General features: G+C 48.0%; 1 protein-coding gene across 1 annotated transcript in view; it reads right to left on the bottom strand.

Moving 5' to 3' along the window:
• Positions 1-23,605, bottom strand: part of cdk14 (cyclin dependent kinase 14) — a 99,799-nt gene that overhangs the window by 15,806 nt on the left and 60,388 nt on the right. Inside the window, exons 11-14 of the mRNA XM_056601538.1 lie at positions 18,518-18,581; positions 15,337-15,385; positions 11,604-11,743; positions 8,365-8,517 (exon numbers count right to left, since the gene is read on the bottom strand). Of these exons, the coding sequence (XP_056457513.1) occupies positions 8,399-8,517; positions 11,604-11,743; positions 15,337-15,385; positions 18,518-18,581 (372 nt within the window). The 3' untranslated portion in view covers positions 8,365-8,398. The remainder of the gene's footprint in view (positions 1-8,364; positions 8,518-11,603; positions 11,744-15,336; positions 15,386-18,517; positions 18,582-23,605) is intronic.

Below are 23,605 nucleotides of genomic sequence, written 5' to 3'. Positions count from 1 at the left end.
GCCTGAGTGAATCAACCATTGTGATGATTTTGTTTACTTGGCGTCACAGTACTACAGTGAGTGCCAATGACAGGCATGAGCCCACATTGGCACGTGCCTGTCATTGGCCCAAGGCTTTACGCTTGTGCCAAATAACAAACCCTGGAGGATTTTGATGTTATAATGCAAGTCTTTTCTTTATATACATCACATGTTACAGCCACCAGCCCGATTGGTACGGTGCTTTGAACGCTTTGCTGTACGGACGCGACTTTCTACTGTCCCAGGGCAATCGGTCTTCCCCTTCATTGGTGAACCCCGATGAATCCGTGACAACGGCGCACGCGGCTATTAGGTTCAATATTAGTTTTTCTACACTGGGACCTAAGACAGACAGCTAGACCTGGAGCCCGGGGGGGGAGCTACTGTAGGGCGGAGAGGACGGCCGCAACACAAACACACTGCCTGGGTAAAAAGACTAATAAGGGTCACAGCACCAGTTCAGGTTTCTTCTGTGGATGTGTTTTGAAACATGCACCTCCCTCTGTCTTGTTTACAGTAAGCAGCCCATTGAGGCTAAACAGGCCCACACAAACACAGGATCTGTGTGAATGTCAAGATGTTGTTATGTATTACCAGGATGAAGTGTCATTGCATACATATTTTTCGATAAATACATAATTACACACCAATTTCTGAGTTTAGCTTAATCAGCCCAAAACACAATGAACAGTGTGTTTTGAACTTGAGAAGGTGTGTGTTTGTGTGTGTAGTGCAAACTGTTGCCCTAAGCATTCACCCTTGGGGAGGTGAGCTCCATCTCCTGTGTCTGAAGAAAAAAGTGGAGAATAAAGGATGTTGGATTACAGGGATGACAACTTCCTTTCCATCTCCAGGTCCTGTTCCTTTCCCCCTTGCTATCTCTCCTTTCTATCCTTATTTCGGCTTTTTGTAATTCAGCCCCTCTCTCTCTCTCTCTCTCTCTCTCTCTCTCTCTCTCTCTCTCTCTCTCTCTCTCTCTCTCTCTCTCTCTCTCTCTCTCTCTCTCTCTCTCTCTCTCTCTCTCTCTCTCTCTCTCTCTCTCTCTCTCTCTCTCTCTCTCTCTCTCTCTCTCTCTCTCTCTCTCTCTCTCTCTCAAACTCAAGATCTGTGTTTTTTTTAATGGCAATTAGCATAAGTTTTAACTAATTTGGGAACTTTATTTGACACTTATTCACTCAGGGTAGAGACAGACGTCTAAGCACTGCGGTGGTTTTCAGCATCACGCATGAAAAGGACCCACCCCCCCTCCCCCCTCCCCACTAATGGTGAGAGAGTCCAACATTGCCGACGCTCATTAGGGACGCCCATATGTTGGGGAGAACACTGGGAGAGAGGGGAAAAGCTGTCCCCAATTAGCATAATTGAAAGGAGGAAAATAATATCAATAATAAATACATCGGAATAATGAATAAATAACCAAGATAAATCTCAGTCATGTACGTTGTTTTTCCGTTTCCTTTTTTTGTCGATAGAGCAATACGTTGACCTTCTGTTTGACACGCTAGCTCTTCCCCACTTCTACATTTGGTCCTTAGTTTTTGTTTGTGTTGGAAATGGGTTGGTAGAAAAATCTGCTAACTGCAGATGGTTGGTTGTGGTCAGTGTAAAGTTCTAAATCATGGCCGAGCATTTATCTTAAACAATACGAGTATTGTAACCATCAGCTCACAACCCTGATGCTACTGACACACACAGATACCCTGACACAGACACACACATTTGTTTCCTGTTGAAGGCTGTCTATTGCGAGATTGGGACCTGGGTCGCGATGTGATGAAACCATTCATCTCAAGAGAATAATGGGCACATGAGTGAAATGCTACATCGATGGGCAGCCGGCTAGTTGTTATGGGAACATGAATATTAATGTGCTTGTGCATTTGTTTGTATTAGTAGTAAACACTTCATGTGGGTTCTGAAGACGATGCACAGCAGGGGCCATCGTTATATATATCTATAGCTCCGCAATCAGGCTGCAACCCCCAGTGACCCTGCGCTCACGTGAGAGAGGAGACAGAGAGAGGAGGACAAGGACGGAACGGGAGAGAGAGATGCACAGAAAAAGAGAGAAATACACTGACAGACATAGATAAAGAGAGAAAACCGAAACAGAGACAGAGACAGAGAGAGAGACAGACCTAGAAATAGTGAGTGAGAGAGTGAGAAAGAGCGAGCGAGCGAGCGAGAGAGAAATAGAGTGCGAGAAAGAGACAGACAGACAGAGAGGCAGACAGACAGACAGACAGAGAGACACACACACACACACACACACACACACACACACACACACACACACACACACACACACACACACACACACACACACACACACACACACACACACACACACACACACACACACACACACACATAGCGAGAGAGCAACAGAGAGAAACAGACAGACAGAGCCAGAGAGAGAGTGAGAGCAACCTACTACCAGCTGGAGGGCTAGAAAGGGGAGCTTATGGTAATGAGAAAGCCAAGCAGAGTCAGATCCCCCCCCCCCCCCCCCCCCCCCTCACAGACACTGATGCACTCCGTCTATCACTCTTGCTAACACACTCCTTCCTCAACACACTGCCCAGCTCTCTCCCCAACACACTCTCTCCTGAACACACTGTCCATCTCTCTCACCAACACACTCCTACCTTAACACACTGTATATTTCTCTGTCTTACACACTCTTTATTTAACACGTTCCCAATGTCAGGCTAGTGGCATGTGCTTGTCGGCTCATCAACAAACTGCACGAGAAATCTATCTCCTCAGTCTTCAATGCCTCCTCTCCATTCTATCTCTCTCTACCACCTTCTCTATCTCTCCCTCCCGCTCTCTCTCCCTCACTTTACTTTACTTGCCTGGTATCCTGCTGAGCCTCACTAACAAGCTATAGCATGAGAGAGGGAGAAAGAGAGCGAGAGTGAGAGAGAGCGAGAGAGAAACCGCATCAGGCATTCTCTCCCTATCCCCCCACCCCACTCTCTCTCTCTCTCTCTCTCTCCCTGCAACCTCCTTATTTACATGCTGCAGTTTCTTCCCCACTAATTCCATCTTCTCATTCCTCTTCTCGTTAACTACACAGCACTGGTCCTCAAGAGAGATGGAGAACATGAGCTAGAGCGAGAGAGCGAGAGAGAGAGAGAGAGAGAGAGAGAGAGAGACGCTCATCCGATCGAATGCAGCTACCTGTCCATCACTCTGACCCGTAGAGGAATCCAGCTTCTCTTCTGTATTCACAAAGAGCCGGGGCGAGACAGAGTCTTGCACAGAAAAGGAGCGAATACAGAGTGATGGGAAGAGAAGCAGGGTGAAACAAAGAGAACGCAGTGTACATTAACCTGCACTCGGAGATCTCAGAGTCCTTCCATTCTGGCCATTCCACTCCTCACTTTAACCCAACGATGGTCTGTGTGTAGACAACCACCCCGAGAAGGATGATGTGTCATTCCCAAAACACGTTATCAAGTCATTCAGAGGATTTCCCTCGGATCAACACATTTTGAATTGCTGACTTACGGGAAACAGGAAACTTTGCGGCAAAACAAGTTTGCCTGCAAGTTTGAAACATCTGCTGAACCCATCCTTTAGGGCCCGGAGCGTTAGTGCAGAGAGCTTGTGAGACGGCAAAGAAATGTTTTGGAGTGGAATGATTTTTTTACCGGGATTATTTATAGCTAAAAATATCTATATTTCAACTTAAACTTGAAAATGCTGCTTCACAACAATGGCAGAGGGGAAGAGAGGAGCAGCCCAGGGAGTGGCCAGGGCCACTGGTGCCTGGAAGGTTAAAGCTAGATAATTTTTTTTTGCCAAGGACTTTCCAATTCTCAAGGCAGTGCCTACGGTTATCCGTCTCTGCTTCCCTTTTCATTATCCCACGCCTCCTCCACAGCCTTCAGGCTCACAGCAGGATGGCGCTTTAAAGCACTTTGTCCTCCACCTGAAAAAAAACAACCAACACTCTGATGGGTCATTTTGTTGGACCGCACAAATTGACGCATTTCACTTTCTATTTCTGTACTATAGACTTAGTAAAGAAGGCAGACTTTCAATTTTTTTTATATTTTACTTTGAATGTTGCTCCTCTCTATTTTGGCCTCTTGACTTACTTTGAAAGTCAACATTTTGGAAAGGCACTGGCATAATGCCTTTAGGCTATAAAAAAATTGCATACCTACCTCTGTGTGTGAGAAGAGGGGAGCGTGTGTGCGTGTGTGTGTGCTTGTGCGTGTGTGTAGTAAGTGCTTAGTCCTAGGTAAATGCCTGGCTTGGGTAAACGCTGGGCTCTACTGTTTCTGCCTGTGGCTGTTATCTTCAAAGTGACACTGCGATGCCCGTGGGCCAGAATGTCCTTTTGCTGATCCACAATGGCTGACCGCCACAGACGCCTTGGGAGAAGGCGGGGCTAACCTTCTGCGCTGCCAAGCCAACGGGACGACAGCAGGTCCTGGGAGCCAGCGCCAGAGGTGTGTACTAATGGCAACATTGTTATGCTGAATAAATCGTTTGGCCGCAACATCAGTGTGGACGTGCAATTCCCGCACTCTGTAATAGACGCGTGACACATGACAATTGCCTTATGAACCTTCGTGAGGGCATTTACGGTCACACACAATGTAAATTAGGTTAGCTATTGAAGCTGATAAATACAATGATAGAAATGTTTTCCAAGGTCACAATCATTCAGATAATAGGACCATTGGCAGGATGCATTTTGCTGGACTTTATGAAAGGTATTGCCATGGAATCTTATGCATGTCCAAGTTGTACAGAGCAGGGGATCTTTGGTTTTACCCCGACTACAGCGACAACAGTTGTGCTCTAAAAACTGAAGGTGTCCTCTCTGCTCTGCACTTGCACTGACTTCTTATTCACTCTGGTTCACAGCGCGGGACAAGAAAGAGTTTCCTCGCAAGCTATAATTGTGCTTCTTTGTACTTGTTCTTTAAACCTTTAGAATGTAAAATGGACGCTTACAAAGTCTACAACATGGTTTCACACAGCGTTAAAGAAGGTAGACATGAAAGGGCTTTGAAGAGGGATGTAGCTTTCTGCGCTAAGCAAAGCTTCATGGCGGATTACCTTTTTTGATTGAAACTACAACAAAATGCTTACATTCTGTGCATCCAACAAATAAAATCAATTGTAAATAATTGTTTTGTTTGATGAATAACCCCAGGCAGATAGAGACGTGTATTGGGCCTCCGCGTGGCACAGCCTGAGTGGCTAGTGTTGATATTCAGTCTGTAACACAGTTGTACTCTGGCCAGCTACTGTGTGTGTGCATTGCCTTGTTAGGGCATCTGGTTGCATCAACAGGATCGCCTGAATAATGTACAGTCATGAATAAACATCGACCATTGCATCACACTACTGTACAATAATTTGATAAATAAATAAACATACACTGGCTCAGATATATGTATTTTTCTGTCTGTGCCTCCAACCGCCCCCCTCCCCAAAAAGCAACTCAATCATTCTCTCTCTCTCTGCTGGCTTTTTAGTCATGGTGGTGACCGCCAATGTAAGGTCGAAGGAGACTCCTTCTCCTCTTCCTCAGCCGGGTCTTCGCTGTTTTGCTTGTGCACGCCTGTCTTCCTCAAAGGGCCTTACAGCTGGCACAAAGAAGGCCCTACTGGGACTCCCCCCCCCCCCCGCCAACCCTCACCGCACACTTAGTAAGAGAGAGAGAGAGAGCGAGAGCGAGAGCGAGAGCGAGAGCGAGAGCGAGAGAGAGAGAGAGAGAGAGAGAGAGAGAGAGACTTTTCTTTGGCCTCTTTCGTCTCTCAATCTGTCTGTCTGAAGTAGCCCTGCCCGGCTCCCTGCTATGAATAATACAGCGCTCACGCAAACAACAACAACCCCAAAGAGATGATCGTCTCACCCTTCTCCTCACCTCTTCTCACCCCGCTCTGCATCACTCTTCACCCCGCTATGCACTTCTCCTCCTTACCTCTCCTCGACCCACTCCTTACTCCTCCTCACCCTGCTCTGCACCACCCCTCACATTGCTCTGAATCGCTCCACACTCTCCTTTCTGGAGGCTTCTGTCTTACTGAATGCCTTATTCAGAACCGCCATGCTGGTAATTATATGGGCTGATAGGAATCCATTACAGTGCTGCTGCTTAAAACTGTAGAGAAAAATTACTTTATTTATGGTATGAGATCATCAGCCATGGTGGTATTAAACAGGGTTTCTTGTCACATGCCCGACTGACAATGGCGATGATGTCCAAGCCATATGACAGCAGCTAACATGACATTAAGCTGACTGACACACACACACACACACACACACACACACACACACACACACACACACACACACACACACACACACACACACACACACACACACACACACACACACACACACACACACACACACACACACACACACACACACAAATGAACCAGTAAAATCTGTACATTGTTAAAAGAATCCAGCTAATATGCATCTCCAACTTTTACAAACAACTATCTCCAGATTCGCTCACATCTCGCTGCTGCATGTCGGAGCCTGTTATGTGTGGGTGTGCGTGCGTGTGCGTGTGTGTGTGTGTGCGTGTGTGTGTTACGTGAGTGTGGGGATTAGGACCCTATCAGTGCAGTTCTCAGGCTGTCAGAGCTTGCTAGAGTTGGAGACAAAGACGTGTCATTTCCATGTGAATGCGGTGGTGGAGAGAGACACTGTTCTCCCAGTGGGTCTACTTCCACTCAACACACGCACGCAGGCACACACACACACACACACACACACACACACACACACACACACACACACACACACACACACACACACACACACACACACACACACACACACACACACACACACACACACACACACACACACACACACAGTGAGCCATAGACTGGAGTGCACACGCATCAGATAAGATTGAATTAAATTAAGTTGATGGGATGTTGGACCGACTTGACAGAAAGACGGAGAGGAAACTAGTGTGGAAACCAGAACACAGAATTTCTAGCCACTTAGCTTCTTGGATTAGACAATCCGTGTTTGTGTGTGTGAGTGAGCAAATATGAAAGAGAGAATGGGTGAGTAAGGTACTTAGTAAGTAAGTGTGAGAGAGAGCGTCAGCGAGTGTGAGAGAGTGGGTGTGTGTGTATGTATTTGTTTGTTTGTGTGTGGTTGTGTGTGTATTAGTATGTGTAAGGGTGTGTGTGTGTGTGTGTGTGTGTGTGTGTGTGTGTGTGTGTGTGTGTGTGTGTGTGTGTGTGTGTGTGTGTGTGTGTGTGTGTGTGTGTGTGTGTGTGTGTGTGTGTGTGTAGAAGAAGGAGACATGGCAGAGGACTCTTCACCCTGCACCTGCTCCTGGTGATTGCAGTTGTAATCTGGAGAGTGGTGTGGCTCCCTGTGTATGGGGGGGCCCCTTGTATCACCTCGCCGTACCCCGTCATTAGGGGCCAACACTTCTCCTCTCGCCTGGGCGCCTCCAGCCTATCATTACACACCCACACGGGAAAGGGCGGAGAACCACCCTCTCTCTAGGACAGGAGGAGATAGACGGCTTACTGCTGCCCAGCCAGCTGATATTGGAGACTCATTGTGGGACGGGGACTGAGTGTGGGAGACTGGCTGGGGGTGGGAGACTGGCTGGGGGTGGGGGGCTGGCTGGGGGTTGGGGGCGGCAGGGTGGGGTGCAGGTGGGTGGTGTAGTGGGAAGGACTATGGGGTAAATAGAGATAAAGATCCTTTATGATTTGAGACTTATAGAGGTGTGAGGACTTAAACTGAAAGCCCTTTGTAGGTGTGTCTGTGTCATTTGCTGCCATGGGTGTGTTTGGGTGGGGGGATGTGTGTGTGTGTGTGTGTGTGTGTGTGTGTGTGTGTGTGTGTGTGTGTGTGTGTGTGTGTGTGTGTGTGTGTGTGTGTGTGTGTGTGTGTGTGTGTGTGTGTGTGTGTGTGTGTGTGTGAATGGGCGCACGTGTGTGTATGTGAGTGCATAGAATATAATAGAATATCCTTTTATTGTTATTGTACAGTGTACAACGATATTGTAGTAGCACCTAAGTATACACACAACATAAAAATAGTAAGTAAAAAGTACAAGGTAGTAGCGCAAGGTACGCATAAAAAATAAATAGATGATATGTACTGGCTCATGGTGTGTGTGTTCGCATACACATGTGTTTGTGTCTGCAGGATTGTGTGTAAGTCTGGGTCATGTTGTGTGTGTGTGTGTGCATGCGTGTATTCACGTGAGTGTGTGTATGTGTGTGTGCAAGATGGTGTGCATTTCTGGGCCGTGGTGCGTGTGTGTTTGTGAGTGTGTTCGTGCTGGATCAGGGATCAGGGATATTTGCTCTGACCCACCTGGCGAGCGGTACACCGGGAAGCTGGTCTCTGGTCAGTGCTTACTGCCCGAGGTGGAGTCCTTGCCCTGGCTGTTCCTCCTGGCGCAGACCTGTATGCTGTCCCCGGACTCAGTCTGTAGCTTCACCCCCGCCACCGTGAAGATGGTAGACACTGTGGGAGGAGTGGAGATAGGGTTGGTTGATGATCTACTCTATAAAATCACTACTTAACTGATTGAATATAATAAGTTGATTAGCTATTGACTAATAGCTCTGATCTTGTCGATTGATAAATGATTTGGCGCGCTAGCTGAAGATCACGAAGAGTTCCTGCATCAACACTCAGTCTGGTGGCCCGGTCCGTACTTACAGACGCTGAGATTCAACCAGGTTTCCTCAAGGTCACTACTGGTTTTCAAATTCAGCTTAGATTTCTCTATTTCAGTCAAACTGGAATCATCCCCCCCCCCCCCCCCCATCACATTCAAGGCCCATCTTCCTCCCATCCAGCCCCTTCTCTCCTTCGTCTCTTCCCTTTCGGGGGCTTCATTATAGCCGTAATTCTTCTTTTGTTCCTCACTAATCTGCCGCGACTTTTGTATTGAGCGGAAATCCGTAAAACACTGGGACAATCCCATTAACATTGAGCCAGCAGCCAGCACACGCCCTTATTTGACTATAGGGGATAAAATGATAGAGATATTTGCGGCCATCATTTTTATGTATAGTGTATTTCATGGTGGCACAGCATTTGCACGTTACGGAGGAGTGTGGGTTTACTGCCAGCTGAGTAGGTGCACTGGGGGGGGGGGGGGGGGGGGGTCCCCTCAGCTCATCCCAAACACACCATTGTTCCACATCATTATAGCTGTGAGTTTCCTGCTAAATTTTTACTGACTTAGACTTAACTGACGTGAGACTTTATTGATCCGTTAAAATACTTTACTGACGTGATGCTGTGTTAAAGGGGTCATATTATGAAACAACACTTTTCCTGGGATTTGGGTTGTTCTTTTGGGTCTCTGGGGCTCCCACACGCGTACAAACTTTGAAAAAAGTCTGTACATGATTATCTGAGTGAGATATGCATTTCTGAAGTGCCCCGCCTACAGTTACCAAAAGAGCGAGTCAGTTTCGGCGCCCCCTCATAAGTAGGAAGGGGGCGCAGTTGAATATTACCTCCCACTTCCCCACTCCCAGTTCCCCAGACAGTTCATTGGTCAATGGGCAGCAGCTCATTTGCATTAAAGCTACAGACACCAGAAACAGCGCATCCTGAAGGGACTGAAACAGAGGAGAATAGCGGCAGGCGAGATTATTTTTCCTAAAAGCTATTTCCAGCTAACAGCTTCAAAACCATGTTTTCTGGAACTCGAATACTATGTTTACTTGTTGTGAAAACGCCATAATATGTCTCCTTTAAAATACTTTACTGACGTGATGCTCTGTTAAAATACTTTACTGACGTAATTCTCTGTTAAAAGACTTTAGTGACGTAATCCTCTGTTAAAAGACTTAAATGACGTGATGCTATGTTAAAATACTTTACTGACATAATGCTATATCAAAAGACTGTACTCATGTGATTCTGTTTAAAGACTTTACTGATGTGATCCTTTGCTAAAAGACGTAACTGTCGTGATGCTGTTGAAAGACTTAACTGACGTAATGTGACTGATGTGATTCTACATAAAAAACCTGGGCTTAAGGCTGCGTAATGGAAAAGGCTAGCGTAATTAGCCATGGTGATTTCTTCTTACTGCTGCATATTCATAATAATCATACCCCCCTCTGCCCTTAGCGGCTATAGCATCACCGCAAACCTTGGACACATTGTTCCGTTCTATTCTCAAATGAAAAAAATAACCGCGTTCTGCAATAAATCTTGCAATTAATCCCCAGATATCCTCAGTTATGTGAGAGAGGAACTTTAAATCACTAACATTCCAGGCTGTGAATCTCTTCTGTTGCTTTGACGTTAGCTGCACTGCATTCAGCTCTTTCTGCTTGAGAGTCTGTGTGTCTCTGTGTACGTGTCTGTATTAGTCTCTGTGTGTGCGTGTGTGTGTGTGTGTGTGGCATGTGAGAGTGTGTGTGTGTGTCAAAATGAGAAAACGCAAAAGCGATGGGTGAAAGAGAACGTGAGGAGGAAGACAAATCAAAGCCAGGCATCTCTTCCCCAGTGACCGCCATCTTCTGCATAACAACCTGCTGGGTGCTGATAACAGGATTAATAACGCTGCCGGAATATCCTAATCTCGGGAATTAAAAAAAGAGGAAGGAAAAAAAAGGACTGTGTGTGTGTGTGTTTAGAAACTGGTCGTCTGTGGGATCCTTCTGTTGGCGTTGGCCGTGTTAGTGTTAGCTTTGGTTCCACCGACGAACAGGGCCCCCCAAAAGCTGTTTTATTAGGGATTTTAAGGGATTTATGGATAATTGTGTCAACACACACACAATTTGTCCAATAACATGTCACATGAAGTGTGTCTCCGACTAACTCTTGGGCCCCTGACTGCATGCAGTACAGCAGGATCCGTTGACAATGGTCACATCTCTATAATCTCTTCTGCTAATGGACCATTTTCCTCTCTTTCTTCCCTCTCCTCTCCCATTTTCTCTCTCCCCCTCTCCCTTTTTATCTCGCTCTGCTTCTTTTGCCCTTTCCCTTTTTATCTTTCTCTGCTTCTCTCTCCCTCTCTCTGTTTATCTCTCTCTCCCTCTGCTTCTCTCTCCCTGTTGACCGCTCTCTGCTTCTCTCTCCCTCTCTCTGTTTATCTCGCTCTCTCTCCCTCTGCTTCTCTCTCCCTCTCACTCTTGATCACTCTCTCTCTGCTTCTCTCTCCCTCTCACTCTTGATCACTCTCTCTCTGCTTCTCTCTCCCTCTCACTCTTGATCACTCTCTCTCTGCTTCTCTCTCCCTCTCTCTGTTGATCACTCTCTCTCTGCTTCTCTCTCCCTCTCCCGGTTGATCACTCTCTCTCTGCATCTTTCTCTCTGTTGATCTCTCTCCTTCTGCTTTTCTCTCCCTCTCTCTGTTTACCTCTCCCTGCTTCTCTCTCCCTCTCCCCTTTTCTCTTTCTCTCTCCTTCTCCCTTTCTATCTCTCTCTACTTGTTTTCTCCCTCTCTTGGATAATGTACAGTCACGACACTGGAGGGGGTATGACACTAATCCTATGCGACCAGAGCAAGAGGGGAGAGGGTGAAAGTGAAAAATGAAGTGAAAGAGAGAGAACCGGAGAGAGAGAGGGGTACTTACTGTCCTGCAGCTCCCAGATCCGTGGCGGTAGGTGGCTGAAGTACTCGTGGTTCAGAGCTGCCTGCGCTGAGATGCGGTTCTTTGGGAAGCACTGGAGGAACCTGGACGCTAGCTCCTCTGCATGGTCCACGTAGCCCAGCCTGTGACACACACACACACACACACACACACACACACACACACACACACACACACACACACACACACACACACACACACACACACACACACACACACACACACACACACACACACACACACACACACACACAGGAAGGAGGTTAATAACACCTGACCCCAACTCCAATAGTCAAATACGGGCAACAAGATAATTTGTTGCCCTTCTACAATACAAACATTATTCTTCATGAAACATGACCCCATTTATGTTATCCCCATTCTTTCCATTCCTGTTTTTTACCTTAACATTACAACACAACTCAATGTTGGGTTTGTGTACTTAAATGGTTTTGGTGAAAAGGAACTGTCTCAGCTCACGACGACACCACTTCGACCAACGCACACATATACATACACTCCAATTGTGCACACACACAAAAGATCCCCCCCCCCCCCCAACACACACACAACTAATATTTCAGAGTGCAGGGCTGAATTAAGAAGGCTGCTAAGAGGGAGTTCCTATCCTCCTCTCCACTTTAGGGCTTTATGAGGGACCCTTGCAGACCTGTTTGTGCACATGTGTGTTTGGCGTCCTTCAGGATCCTCCTGAAAGAGGCATCATGGAAGAGAGCGCATGAACTCGGCCACACAAAAAAGGATACAAAAACCCCAACTGCAACACCCTGTCCGTTGATGTCGGCCTGGGTCGCATTAAATAATCATGATGTCATCCTAAGCCCCTCTTCCTCTTCCACTTCCCAGCCCGCCCCATGCTGTGGCTTCTCGAGGCTGCTCGCTCTCACAGCACCTCCCACCCCGACGGGATAGAGCCCCACTCAGTGGAGAGAGAGAGACTGAGCAAGAGAGAGAGAGAGAGAGAGAGAGAGAGAGCGAGAGAGAGAGAGAGAGAGAGAGAGAGAGCGAGACTGAGTGAGGGACTGAGCGAGAGAGAGAGAGAGAGAGAAAGAGACATTTTTTATGCTTTATTTTAATGATTATTAGTAACCTATAATGGGTTTTATGTAGCTTTTCATTACATTAATTTAAGGTTGTTATATGTACATATTGTTTGGACGTTCTATTTTGGTATTATACGTAACAATTGTAATACTGTCATGCTTTGGCAACACTGTTTGGTTTACCACAACAGTCATGCCAATGCAACTTTTTTGAATTTGAATTTGAGAGAGAGAGAGAGACTGGGTGAGGGATATATAGAGAGAGAGAGAGACTGGGTGAGGGATATATAGAGAGAGAGAGAGACTGGGTGAGGGATATATAGAGAGAGAGAGAGAGAGACTAAGCGAGAGAGAGAGCGAGAGCGAGAGCGAGAGAGAGAGAGAGAGTCTAGGAGGACTAGGCAGAGCGAGGAGATGCAGGGATGAAGCTAATGAAGTCCATCAGGGCCTCTCTCTCATCTTCACAGCGCCATCCTTCGCTGGAGCTGCTCTGCATAATAAAAATAATAAAAATTGCCTCTGCCAATATGTGAGCCATGTACAGTGTGAGTAGGGGGTGCGACTTGAGTTTCTGACGGGGAACCTACTTGAGTCATGCGAGGACTTTTGTGTGAAATACTCAACCAGGAATGTGTAATAAATGACTCCTAGCGTTAGCCAAACGGGACGATAAGGAGCTGGTGGTGATGTGCTGGAGACGCTTCAGACAGGTGTTGATGTAGGGGTGCATTCCTCTCTGCCATCGCTGTCCAACACGCTTCACACTCCACCTCCTCCACCCCCGTAATTGTCAGATAACTATTCCTGCTATTAAACATCTCAGGATGATGGGTCCGCAAGCAGCAAGGAACGGACCAATTTCCTCTCCCGGGGGGGGGGGGGGGGAGAGAACGCCTTTATTGCTGTCAACAGTTGATCGTTTTTTCAGCTACGCTCACCGGGGCTAGCAAGCCGTGAAGTCCTGTCCGCCCAACTCAGGCCTTGTCGACGTGTCCGAACACACATCTTGCTCTTCAACGGCAGCATAAAGGATGCCAGCCTTTCATCAAGGCCCTCGGTGCTGAAGGAACACTGGTGTGATACATATCGGGCTTATTTTTATAGCTTCCTGGCCAACCATACAAGGAGGTCAAGGGAAGAGACATTCCTCAGCTTGACTTGGCGAGGTGTGTTCATAAATAGGCGGCACACAGATTTACTTCCTAGTGGAGCGGAGCTAGGCCAGAGAGGGGCTGGACGCCCGAGTACATGGTAGCAGGCGGACGCCATGGGAGGCAGTGGTCCTGTTGGGGTTGGCTGGAAGCTTGTGTGAGCAGGATCACTGGCGTGTGTGTGTGTGTGTGTGTGTGTGTGTGTGTGTGTGTGTGTGTGTGTGTGTGTGTGTGTGTGTGTGTGTGTGTGTGTGTGTGTGTGTGTGTGTGTGTGTGTGTGTTCGTGTGTGTGTGTGTGTGTTCGTGTTCGTGTTTGTATTCGTGTGTGTGTGTGTGTGTGTATGTGTTCGTGTGTGTGTGTGTGTGTGTGTGTGTGCGTGCTGAAGAGTTCAAAGTATATAAAAAGGACAAGTGTGTCAATGCCTGTCTGGTTTAGTCTCTGTCTGGCTGGCTTTGAATCTGTATGTATGTCTGTGGGCCTGTCTGTCTGTCTGTCTGTTGGTCGGTAAAGTTAATTCAGACGAGTTTACTGCCAGTGAGAACGCTTCCAAAAGTAAATCAGCTGAATCTACAACAGACAAAGAAATGCATTGATGTCGGGACATTCACATGCATAGAATACAGCACTTGGCTTATTTCTGTCTATAAGTTCATGAATTAAGGAATGAATGAAAGAAAGAGCAGTTGTAGTGTTTGAAACAGAGTAGTTCTCCCCAAACACTTTTCTTGCAGGTACACACATCATGTTCAATCGTACACTGCACAATATTTTGTTGGTAGTGTTGATACAACAACCCCCCCCAAAACTAATAAAAAATCAAATTCATGTGCGTCTGCTGCTCCAGATGTGTGCCAGAGGGCTGATTCTCTGTGGGTTCGGCAAACATCTGGATGACATCCCGGATCATGACTCCATGCCCTTTTCTACCATCTGGGCCCGAACTCAAAGTAAGGCTAGAGTCTGGCCAAGCCCCCCCCCCCACACATCACCACGGTGATGCCCCAACACCACAATCCAGACTGAACTGGATTACTGTTTAGAGTGTTGCTGCTGCTTGGGACGGAGACATATTTTGTTGTCTTCCAACAAAGAGGGAAGGGGTGACCACAGAGAAAGTGACAAGTCTTTGTTTGGGAGTGTGTGTTTGTGTGTGTGTCTGTTTATAATAACGCAAGAGGAAATTGTTCAGGATTAACTGTCTCTGTCCTGAATGTCAGTTAGACTCCTCAGATGATTGGTTACGGTCTACATGGAGCATACTAAAAAGTGTGTGTATGTATATATATATATATATATACACATACACACAAACCTGTGCATTAATAACAGAGGAATAAATTAATTTATAAAAAAAGTAATTTGATACGTAATGTGCTCATTCATGCACAGACGATGCAAAAGTGGAGACACAAACAGACCCCCACCCACCCACCCACACGCACAAACACACATTACATGGTAACTTATGAATGAATGAACACTCGTCTGCTTCTACTTACTTATTCCATGCTTGTCTGAGCTTCTTAGCGCTGTAAACTGTAAAGCGGTCTGTGAACACAGGAAAACACACAAGCATATTCGAGATCAATGGACCTTACAAAACAGGCCGAGTGCAACCTAGGAGATCGACCTCGTCCTGTACAGGTATGCGTGGCTCCTTGCACCCAGGATGAACCTATACTTAAGGAGGTGCTCAGAACGCCGCCTGCGTTCAGTGCCAGCTGGCAGAGAACGGTCCAAACTGTCAACGCTTCTCAAAATATCGAAGCGCCACTCAGCGCCTCTTGGAACCTCCCATCCCCGGGAGCGTTGGATTTCCTCATGATGTTTACGCATGTATGCTGTATGTGTTTGACATGAACAGGTCTCGGCCTTCAACGTCACAACATGCACGCTTCCGGACCTGTTTGCTGGGCTTCGCGAGTTTGGCTTGGTATTTCTTACAGATGCCTTCCTCGACCACCCCCCACCCCCGGCTCGGCATGCATGCATGCAAATTAGTGTGAAGTCTCCAACTTTCAGTGTGGCAGCCGGACAGACAGGTCGTCGTTTAGCCATCGACTGGTCAGTTAGGCCTCTGCTCAGCCTACTCTATAGAACCCTGTCGCAGACTCCGGGGTCTGACAAGAGCCAGGAGGCTCTGGCTTGGGGGACTGTTTGGGAAGAGAGTAAAGGAAGAGCATGGGAAAAATGGAGAGCGAGAGCGAGAATGAGAGAGGACACTATGATATGTCTAGAAGAGACGTATTTGCCTCGATAGGGCAGCCTTGAACTTCTTTCATAACAATTTTTCTGAAAGATTTAGGAAATAACTCAGACCATACTCAATCGGAGTATGAGTTTGGATGTGTCAGCAGTGATTGTGTGAAAATGCAATTAATCATCATTGTAATATTAAAATATGTCATACAAGAGAAAATATTTGCGCATCCCTTCATTTCAGGGACAAACGGTTCTTCCTAAACACACAAAAAGCAAAGCATGTGCAAAGAATGGGGCAACACTGCCACCTGCTGCTGTGTGTCTGTAAATGCAGCTGAAGCACTTGTCTCTCTCTCACTCTCATGCTCTCATGGTATTGGTCATGCCAATACCATGACTTTGAAGACATGTAGCCTACAGTGAAACTGAAATCCTTTCAAGTTGAAAGTTGTTGTTTCAATAAACCACATAGAAAGTAAAACTAAATAATGGTTTTGTCCTAGAGGTTCTTCCTGTTTGAGTACTCGCTGATCTTTTTGTTTCTGATGTCAGGTTGTGAGGATTGATAGCCTTGATAACAGCAGGCACCGGATGAACAGGTTTGAGGTCTGTGTGAAGTGTGTGTGTGTGAGTGTTTGTGTCTGTGTGAGATCATCAAGCGCACAGCTGTCCAACACACTGTGTGAGAGGAACAGCAGTCAGGGCGGCAGGAAGTGATACTAACTGTGTGTGTGTGTGTGTGTGTGTGTGTGTGTGTGTGTGTGTGTGTGTGTGTGTGTGTGTGTGTGTGTGTCTCTCTGTCACACCAGTGCCTCTCTAAATTGGTCACAAGAGATGGGTGGTTTGTCACATGTTGTCCTGACAGCACACCGCACCCTTCATACCCTCAAACTGCATTGATCAGCCCTCATCCCCCAAACTGAACGCCCCCTCACCCTCCCTCCCTCTTCATTACCACCCTCACCCCCCCTCCCTCCCTCCCTCTTCATTACCACCCTCACCCCCCCTCCCTCCCTCCCTCTTCATTACCTCCCTCCCCCTCCCTCCCTCTTCATTACCTCCCTCCCCCTCCCTCCCTCTTCATTACCTCCCTCCCCCTCCCTCCCTCCCTCTTCATTACCTCCCCCTCCCTCTTCATTACCTCCCTCCCTCTCCCTCCCTCCCTCTTCATTACCACCCTCACCCTCCCTCCCCTTCACTACCTCCCTCACCCTCCCTCCCCTTCACTACCTCCCTCCCCCTTCATTACCTCCCTCCCAGCCCCTTCACTACCTCCCCCTCCCTCCCCCTCCATTCCCTCCCTCACCATCCCTCCCCCCTCCCTTCATTACCTCCCTCAACCCCTCTCCCCCTTCATTACCTCCCTCCCTCCCCCTCCCTCCCTCCCCCTCCCTCCCTCCCTCCCCCTCACTATCTCCCTCCTCCTCACTACCTCCCTCCCCCTCCCCTTCACCATTTCCCTCCCCCTCACTATCTCCCTCCTCCTCCCTCCCTTCCTCCCAACCCATTCCCTAACTCCCTCCCCCTCCCCTTCACTATCTCCCTCCCCCTCCCCTTCACTATCTCCCTCCCCCTCCCCTTCACTATCTCCCTCCCTCCCATCCCCTTCCTTACCTCACTCACCCTCCCTCTTATCCCCTTTCATCACCTCCCTCCCCTTCATAACCTCCCTCTCCCTCCCCCCCACCCTCCCGTACATAACCCCCCTCCCCCTTCCTTCATTACCTCCCTCACCCTCCCTTCCCTCCCCTTCATAAGATCCCTCCCCCTCCCGTTCATAACCTCCTTCACCCTCCCTCCCATCCCCTTCTTAACCTCCCTCCCCCTCCCTCCCCCTCCATTACCTCCCTCCCTCTTCCTCCCTCTCATTCCCTTCACTACCTCCCTCCCCCTCCCTCCCATCCCCTTCCCTACCTCCCCCCCCCCCCCCACGCTCTTCATTTCCATACCGCGGTGTACTCTACTCTCCACACTCTATAAACTCCTCTGCACCCCCCCTCCCTTCGGTTTGGTGCGTTTCCTTCACACATTAAAGAGTACACATCTGAATTAATTGAACCGGAGGACTAATGAGCTCCCATAGGGTCCGCTCTGGCTGCCTGTCAGAGGGGCTGGCGGGCCCAGCAGTGCTCCCAGCAGCACAGGAGATGCGGGGGGAACTTTAGACCGGCTGGCTGCTAGAGAGACCTCATAGCCCCTGGCTACGTTCCCCCCATTTACCCCTGCACTTGCTGGCCAGGGGGCCGGGGAGTTTGTGCACAGCTCTGTGTGTCTGTGTGTGAGGGTGTATTTGTGTTGCTGTGTGCGTGTGTGTACCTGTGTGATTATGTGCCTGTGTGTCTGCATATTTCTGTGTGCGTGCGTGCGTGCATGGGTGGGGGTGTGTGTGTGTGTGTGTGTGTGTGTGTGTGTGTGTGTGTGTGTGTGTGTGTGTGTGTGTGTGTGTGTGTGTGTGTGTGTGTGTGTGTGTCAAATCACCTGGTTTGAAGTGAGGCAGGGAGTGGACCCCTGGCCAGATGTCCTCTGAGGGGGTTCCCAGGACCTGAGAGCAGAGGAACAACAACACAGCGCTAGATTAACTCGCTCACGGTTGTTCTCCCGAACCCAAACAATCATCACATTCCACGGTTATTGAGGAGCAAGGTCAGAGTTTGACTTTTATTCTGTGACAACACATGACAGATATTACTTCTGTCTGTTTGGGTCATGACAGGCTTTTTCCACAACAAAGATTGTTGTGGAAAAAGTGACCAAGACACACACTTCCCATCAACCAGTCATCTGCTCATGGGCACAGGCACTGATATCAGCAACACACAGCTCATAGGGGTTCCAGCCGTGGACCACAGAGCGGCGGTCATGCCTATCACATGATGTTTCACAACTCCGACCGCTTATGGCTTCCAGATTTCCAGCCTTCTCATCCTGAAGTTGCAAAATCGAAACGTCCTCTTTTTCTAGTGTGTCTGTTCTCGTGTTAGCGGCCCTACCGCTGTGAGCAGCTGGGTTACATTAAATATACAAGAGGAAAAAACACACATCGAACAAACTGAGGGGGGAGACGAACGGAAAGAGGAAGAACGAGTGTGGGTGAGAGAAAGAGATCGGCTGGTTATGAAATAAATCACGAGGACGACAAGGTCTGGGTGTTCTTGTCTTGTGAGTGTCTGAAGGTCTCAGGAACATGTTGGTTTGTTTTTTTGGGGGGGGGGGGGGGGGGGTAGATTTACAATAAATAATAAAAAGCCAATGTGCAGTCACATGAATTGCCTGTGGTGGGGTTTTGCGGAGCAGAAAAAAAAGATGCTTACGCAGAAGAACCGACCAAAAATTGCCTGGCACAGTGTGATCAGTCAACAGTACCAAACCAAACTGTGCGGGAGGGAAATAAATAGTGGTTGAAACAAGGAGATGGGAGTGGGCAAGAGACCAAGCTATATGGACATGTAATGGAGAATAATTGAGTTGACCAATTACTGCAGCATGCATGATTGAATAGGGAGACAGTCGATGTAGTAACGGAAGCCGCCAGCAGAGAGCAGTAGCGCATCTGCGTCGCAAGTCGGCAACTCTGACAAACACTCTTGTCAAAGGATTCGACCAGACAAAGCCTGTCCATTAAGCTGATAACATTCTTTTTCGATCGTTTGAGGCTTTTCTTGGGTTCTAAGCGCAGCAGTGATGATGGCTTGCCATTGTTTGACGTTTATCCTCGTTATCTAACTTCAACGAAGAGATCCCCACAGCATCATTAAAGTGGAATTTTAAACCCCAGTTTAATACAGACAAAAATAGTTGTGGCTTTTTAGGTGCAGACGACTGAACATCTTGGTGTGGTTGTGGCTATGCTTGAGTGCAAAGCAGAAGGAATTGTTAAACAAGAGATATGAATTCCCTTACCCGAAAAGGGTAAGGGAATTCATTCTTGTGTTTTATGAATATTGATTTAAAATGATCGTTTATGTAGTGATTGTCTTCAGTAAGAGAAGTGAAAATATGTGGCACAGCATTCACTGCTGGACAAGTGGATGCAGTTGTTTGTTCCATCATCCCCATCTGAATTATAGATCACTCATCATAACACTTGAACCAAACAAACAAACAAAAATTAATTTCCAGGCACAATTTAGTATTTGGACAAATCGCAATTGAGGACATTTCGCTCCATCGGCGACTCATGGACTTTGTATTGTTTCGACAAAAATACAAAGGAAGCAGAGGGGGATCCCGTTATCGCTCCATCAAGGACGAAGGAAAAATGTAATTACACTGAGCTACGGGCGTGCACATCCAAGACCCCACGGCCAAGCATGATGATGAGGGGGGTGATGAACAAGTGTGTGTGTGTGTGTGTGTTTATGTGACAGAGTCTAAATGAGAATATGTGCCTGTGTATCAAAATGTCCAAACGTGATATGTGTGTGGCAAACAAAACAAAGCGTAATAGACTCACAAATCCCCACGTACACACACTCACCCATTTCTTCTCGCTCTCTCACATGCTTTATGCACACACGCACACGCTTTACGCACACATGGACACACACACACACACACACACACACACACACACACACACACACACACACACACACACACACACACACACACACACACACACACACACACACACACACACACACACACACACACACATACATACACACACACACAAACAAACACATCTCATTCCCGGGGAGATGTGGTGATAGAAATTAGCCGTCCTCTCGCCCTCACCTCGGTGCACCCTGGGGGGCTGCGGGAGGGGGGGGTGGGGGGGGGGTGCTATCTTAATTACCGGCCCACACAAACACCATCGCTCACCGCAGTCAAACACCAGCCGTCCCCTTCATCATCGCCACGGCAACGCCAGCACGACATCGGTTATGCCTTGGGGACTGCGGGCGTACATCACGGGTGAGCAATGCCAAAACAAGGCTGCTATAGCCTGGCTGATACCCTGGCTGATATCACCTGCCTGCTATACCTTGGACGCTACACCCTGGGTGGCTGCTATACCCTGGCTGCTATAAGCTATACCTTGGACGCTATACCCTGGCTGCTATACCCTGGCTGTTATGTCCTGGCTGCTATACCTTGGCTGCTATAGACTGGTTAGTATATCTTGGCTGCTATACCTTAGCTGATATACCTTGGCTGATACCTTGTCTGCTTTACCCTTGCTGCCATATTCTGGATGCCATACCCTGACTGCGGCGGTTATGGGCTTTGGAAACGTGCCATGTACATAAACACACGCACACATGCAAACACAGGCCCAAGCATGCAGGCCTACACACAACAATAAAGACATTATCACAAATGTGCATACTGATACAGACTCGTGCACATACACACTCATAAACACACACACACACACACACACACACACACACACACACACACACACACACACACACACACACACACACACACACACACACACACACACACACACACACACACACACACACACACACACACACACACACACAGATGTGCAATAACACACAGACACATAGACAAACCCTATCTTGCTTGGAGAAATAGTGAAACACACAGGGTGGATCTTAAGGCACCGGGGGGCAGTGAAATACTGCAGCTGTATCTCGTCCGTACATACTGAGGAAGCGAGCGGCCCAGGCAAGGTGGTGGAAAGTCAACGCCTTTGTCCTCTACAGCATCGCTATCTGATTTCTCCAGCGCTCTCACATCACTGGCCGCTTTGAGGTGTATGTACGCACCACAGCCTGACTTCCTGTTCCCATTGAATGCACACACGCACGGGCACAGACGCACACACCTACGGGCAGACACACACACACAGACACACACATGGACACGCACACGAGTACACGCACACACACACACACACACACACACACACACACACACACACACACACACACACACACACACACACACACACACACACACACACACACACACACACACACACACACACACACACACACACACCTCCCATGTCACCACACATCCCATCTCGGACCCTGTCACGGGGAATGGGAGCAGTAATGTGGCCCCAATGTGGCTGAGTGGGGTCCCTGATCCCCCCACCCTTCTAGAGGGAACAAAAAACCTTTCTTGCACCTGAGACCTCCTCCACAAGCCCCCCCCCCCCCCCACACACACACATACACACACACAGACAGACCTCCCCGCCACACACACACAGACCCTCCCCGAAGGACACACCTCCCAAAACTGTTCATAAGCGACATATAGTATTTCCAACGGTAATTGCTACCTGATATCTCGGGCTAATACTGCCGTGTGAGTCGAACGCTCTCCAGCACACTGACACCCGCACACACACCTGGGAAACAAAAGCAATTTGGAGCGGGACCTGTCAATCTGTGGAAAGGTGTGAGATGAGAGCGCTGTGTTAGAGGTCTTTTTTTCCTTCAACGGGAGAAACAGATGTTTCCGAGAATTGTGGGAAAGGAAGGTAATTGTAAGGAGGAGGGATGGGGGTCACCTTGTCTCAGTGAAAGGAGGGTGGTATCTCTGCGGGATTCCCATCACCGTTGAACTGGCAAACACGGGATGAGCCCAGACGACCCTCCCGAGTGTAAACAACCCCATTTTATTGGCTGGGAAATGGATTAATACAGCTATCTCCATAGCCGTCAACAGACCATAAATCACACATCCCACCTGGTGGGCACTCTGCATCCAAACCCACAGAAACCACACAGACACTGTGGAGCTACGCCAAACACACCCAGCACATCCAGCAGCCCAACTATGTTTTAGCCAACTATTAAGGGGAGATGACTTGTTCCCTGTTTCGTTGGGAGATATTCTACGGACGAAACTCCATTCTTGTGAGTGGATGAAGCTTTCAGAAGGGGATTTTAAAGAGTGCATTTCTACAGTGGCCAATCTAGCAGTTCTAGTTTTGATTTGAACCCTTTACAGATTGTTTTTTACAGTTCACTGACACGGATCGAGTTTTTGTGTTTGTCAATAACATGCTTACAGATCCCCGCCTCCAGAAGCATGATGAGTCAGACAGATTGTTGAAGAAAGTGTTGAATTGATCGAAAGTTTGACTCGTGTGACTCAGAAGAGCTGTATGTTAGATTGAAGAGCTATCATTTGTGTGTCCTTTGTTCGAAATGCCGAAGCCATCCGACAGCAAATAGTGAGCTGCTTTGTAGTAAGAACATGTGTCTGCTGTGGACTGCGCCTGCCTCCATCTGAGACAATTAAGAATTTGGACAGACCTTTCTGACCTGACAGGGTATCTACTCTGAATTTGAGAACCCATGTTTCCTGTCAATCCCAGTTGTGTGAGTTCTCAACGGCAGAGGGATTGGTGGAGAAGGAGCAGATAGGGCGAGGGAATCTTTGAGGGCTGTCGAGTTCAATAATCATGCTTTCTTCTGCTCCCTCTTTACAACTCTTTACATCGTCTCACCCTACAGCTTTCAGAATGTGGCAATCTTGTTCTAAAAGCAGATCCTGGGGTCTTTAGGGTACGCTGCCCCCAATGCCGGACGTCTACATAGGTTCTGCGTGGTGCAGATAAGGTGCCCTGAC

The sequence above is a fragment of the Gadus chalcogrammus genome, chromosome 11 (assembly GCF_026213295.1).
Source record: "Gadus chalcogrammus isolate NIFS_2021 chromosome 11, NIFS_Gcha_1.0, whole genome shotgun sequence".
Lineage (NCBI taxonomy): Eukaryota > Metazoa > Chordata > Actinopteri > Gadiformes > Gadidae > Gadus > Gadus chalcogrammus.
Note: the sequence above shows the minus strand (reverse complement) of the source record. Positions and strands in the feature narration are given on the sequence as shown.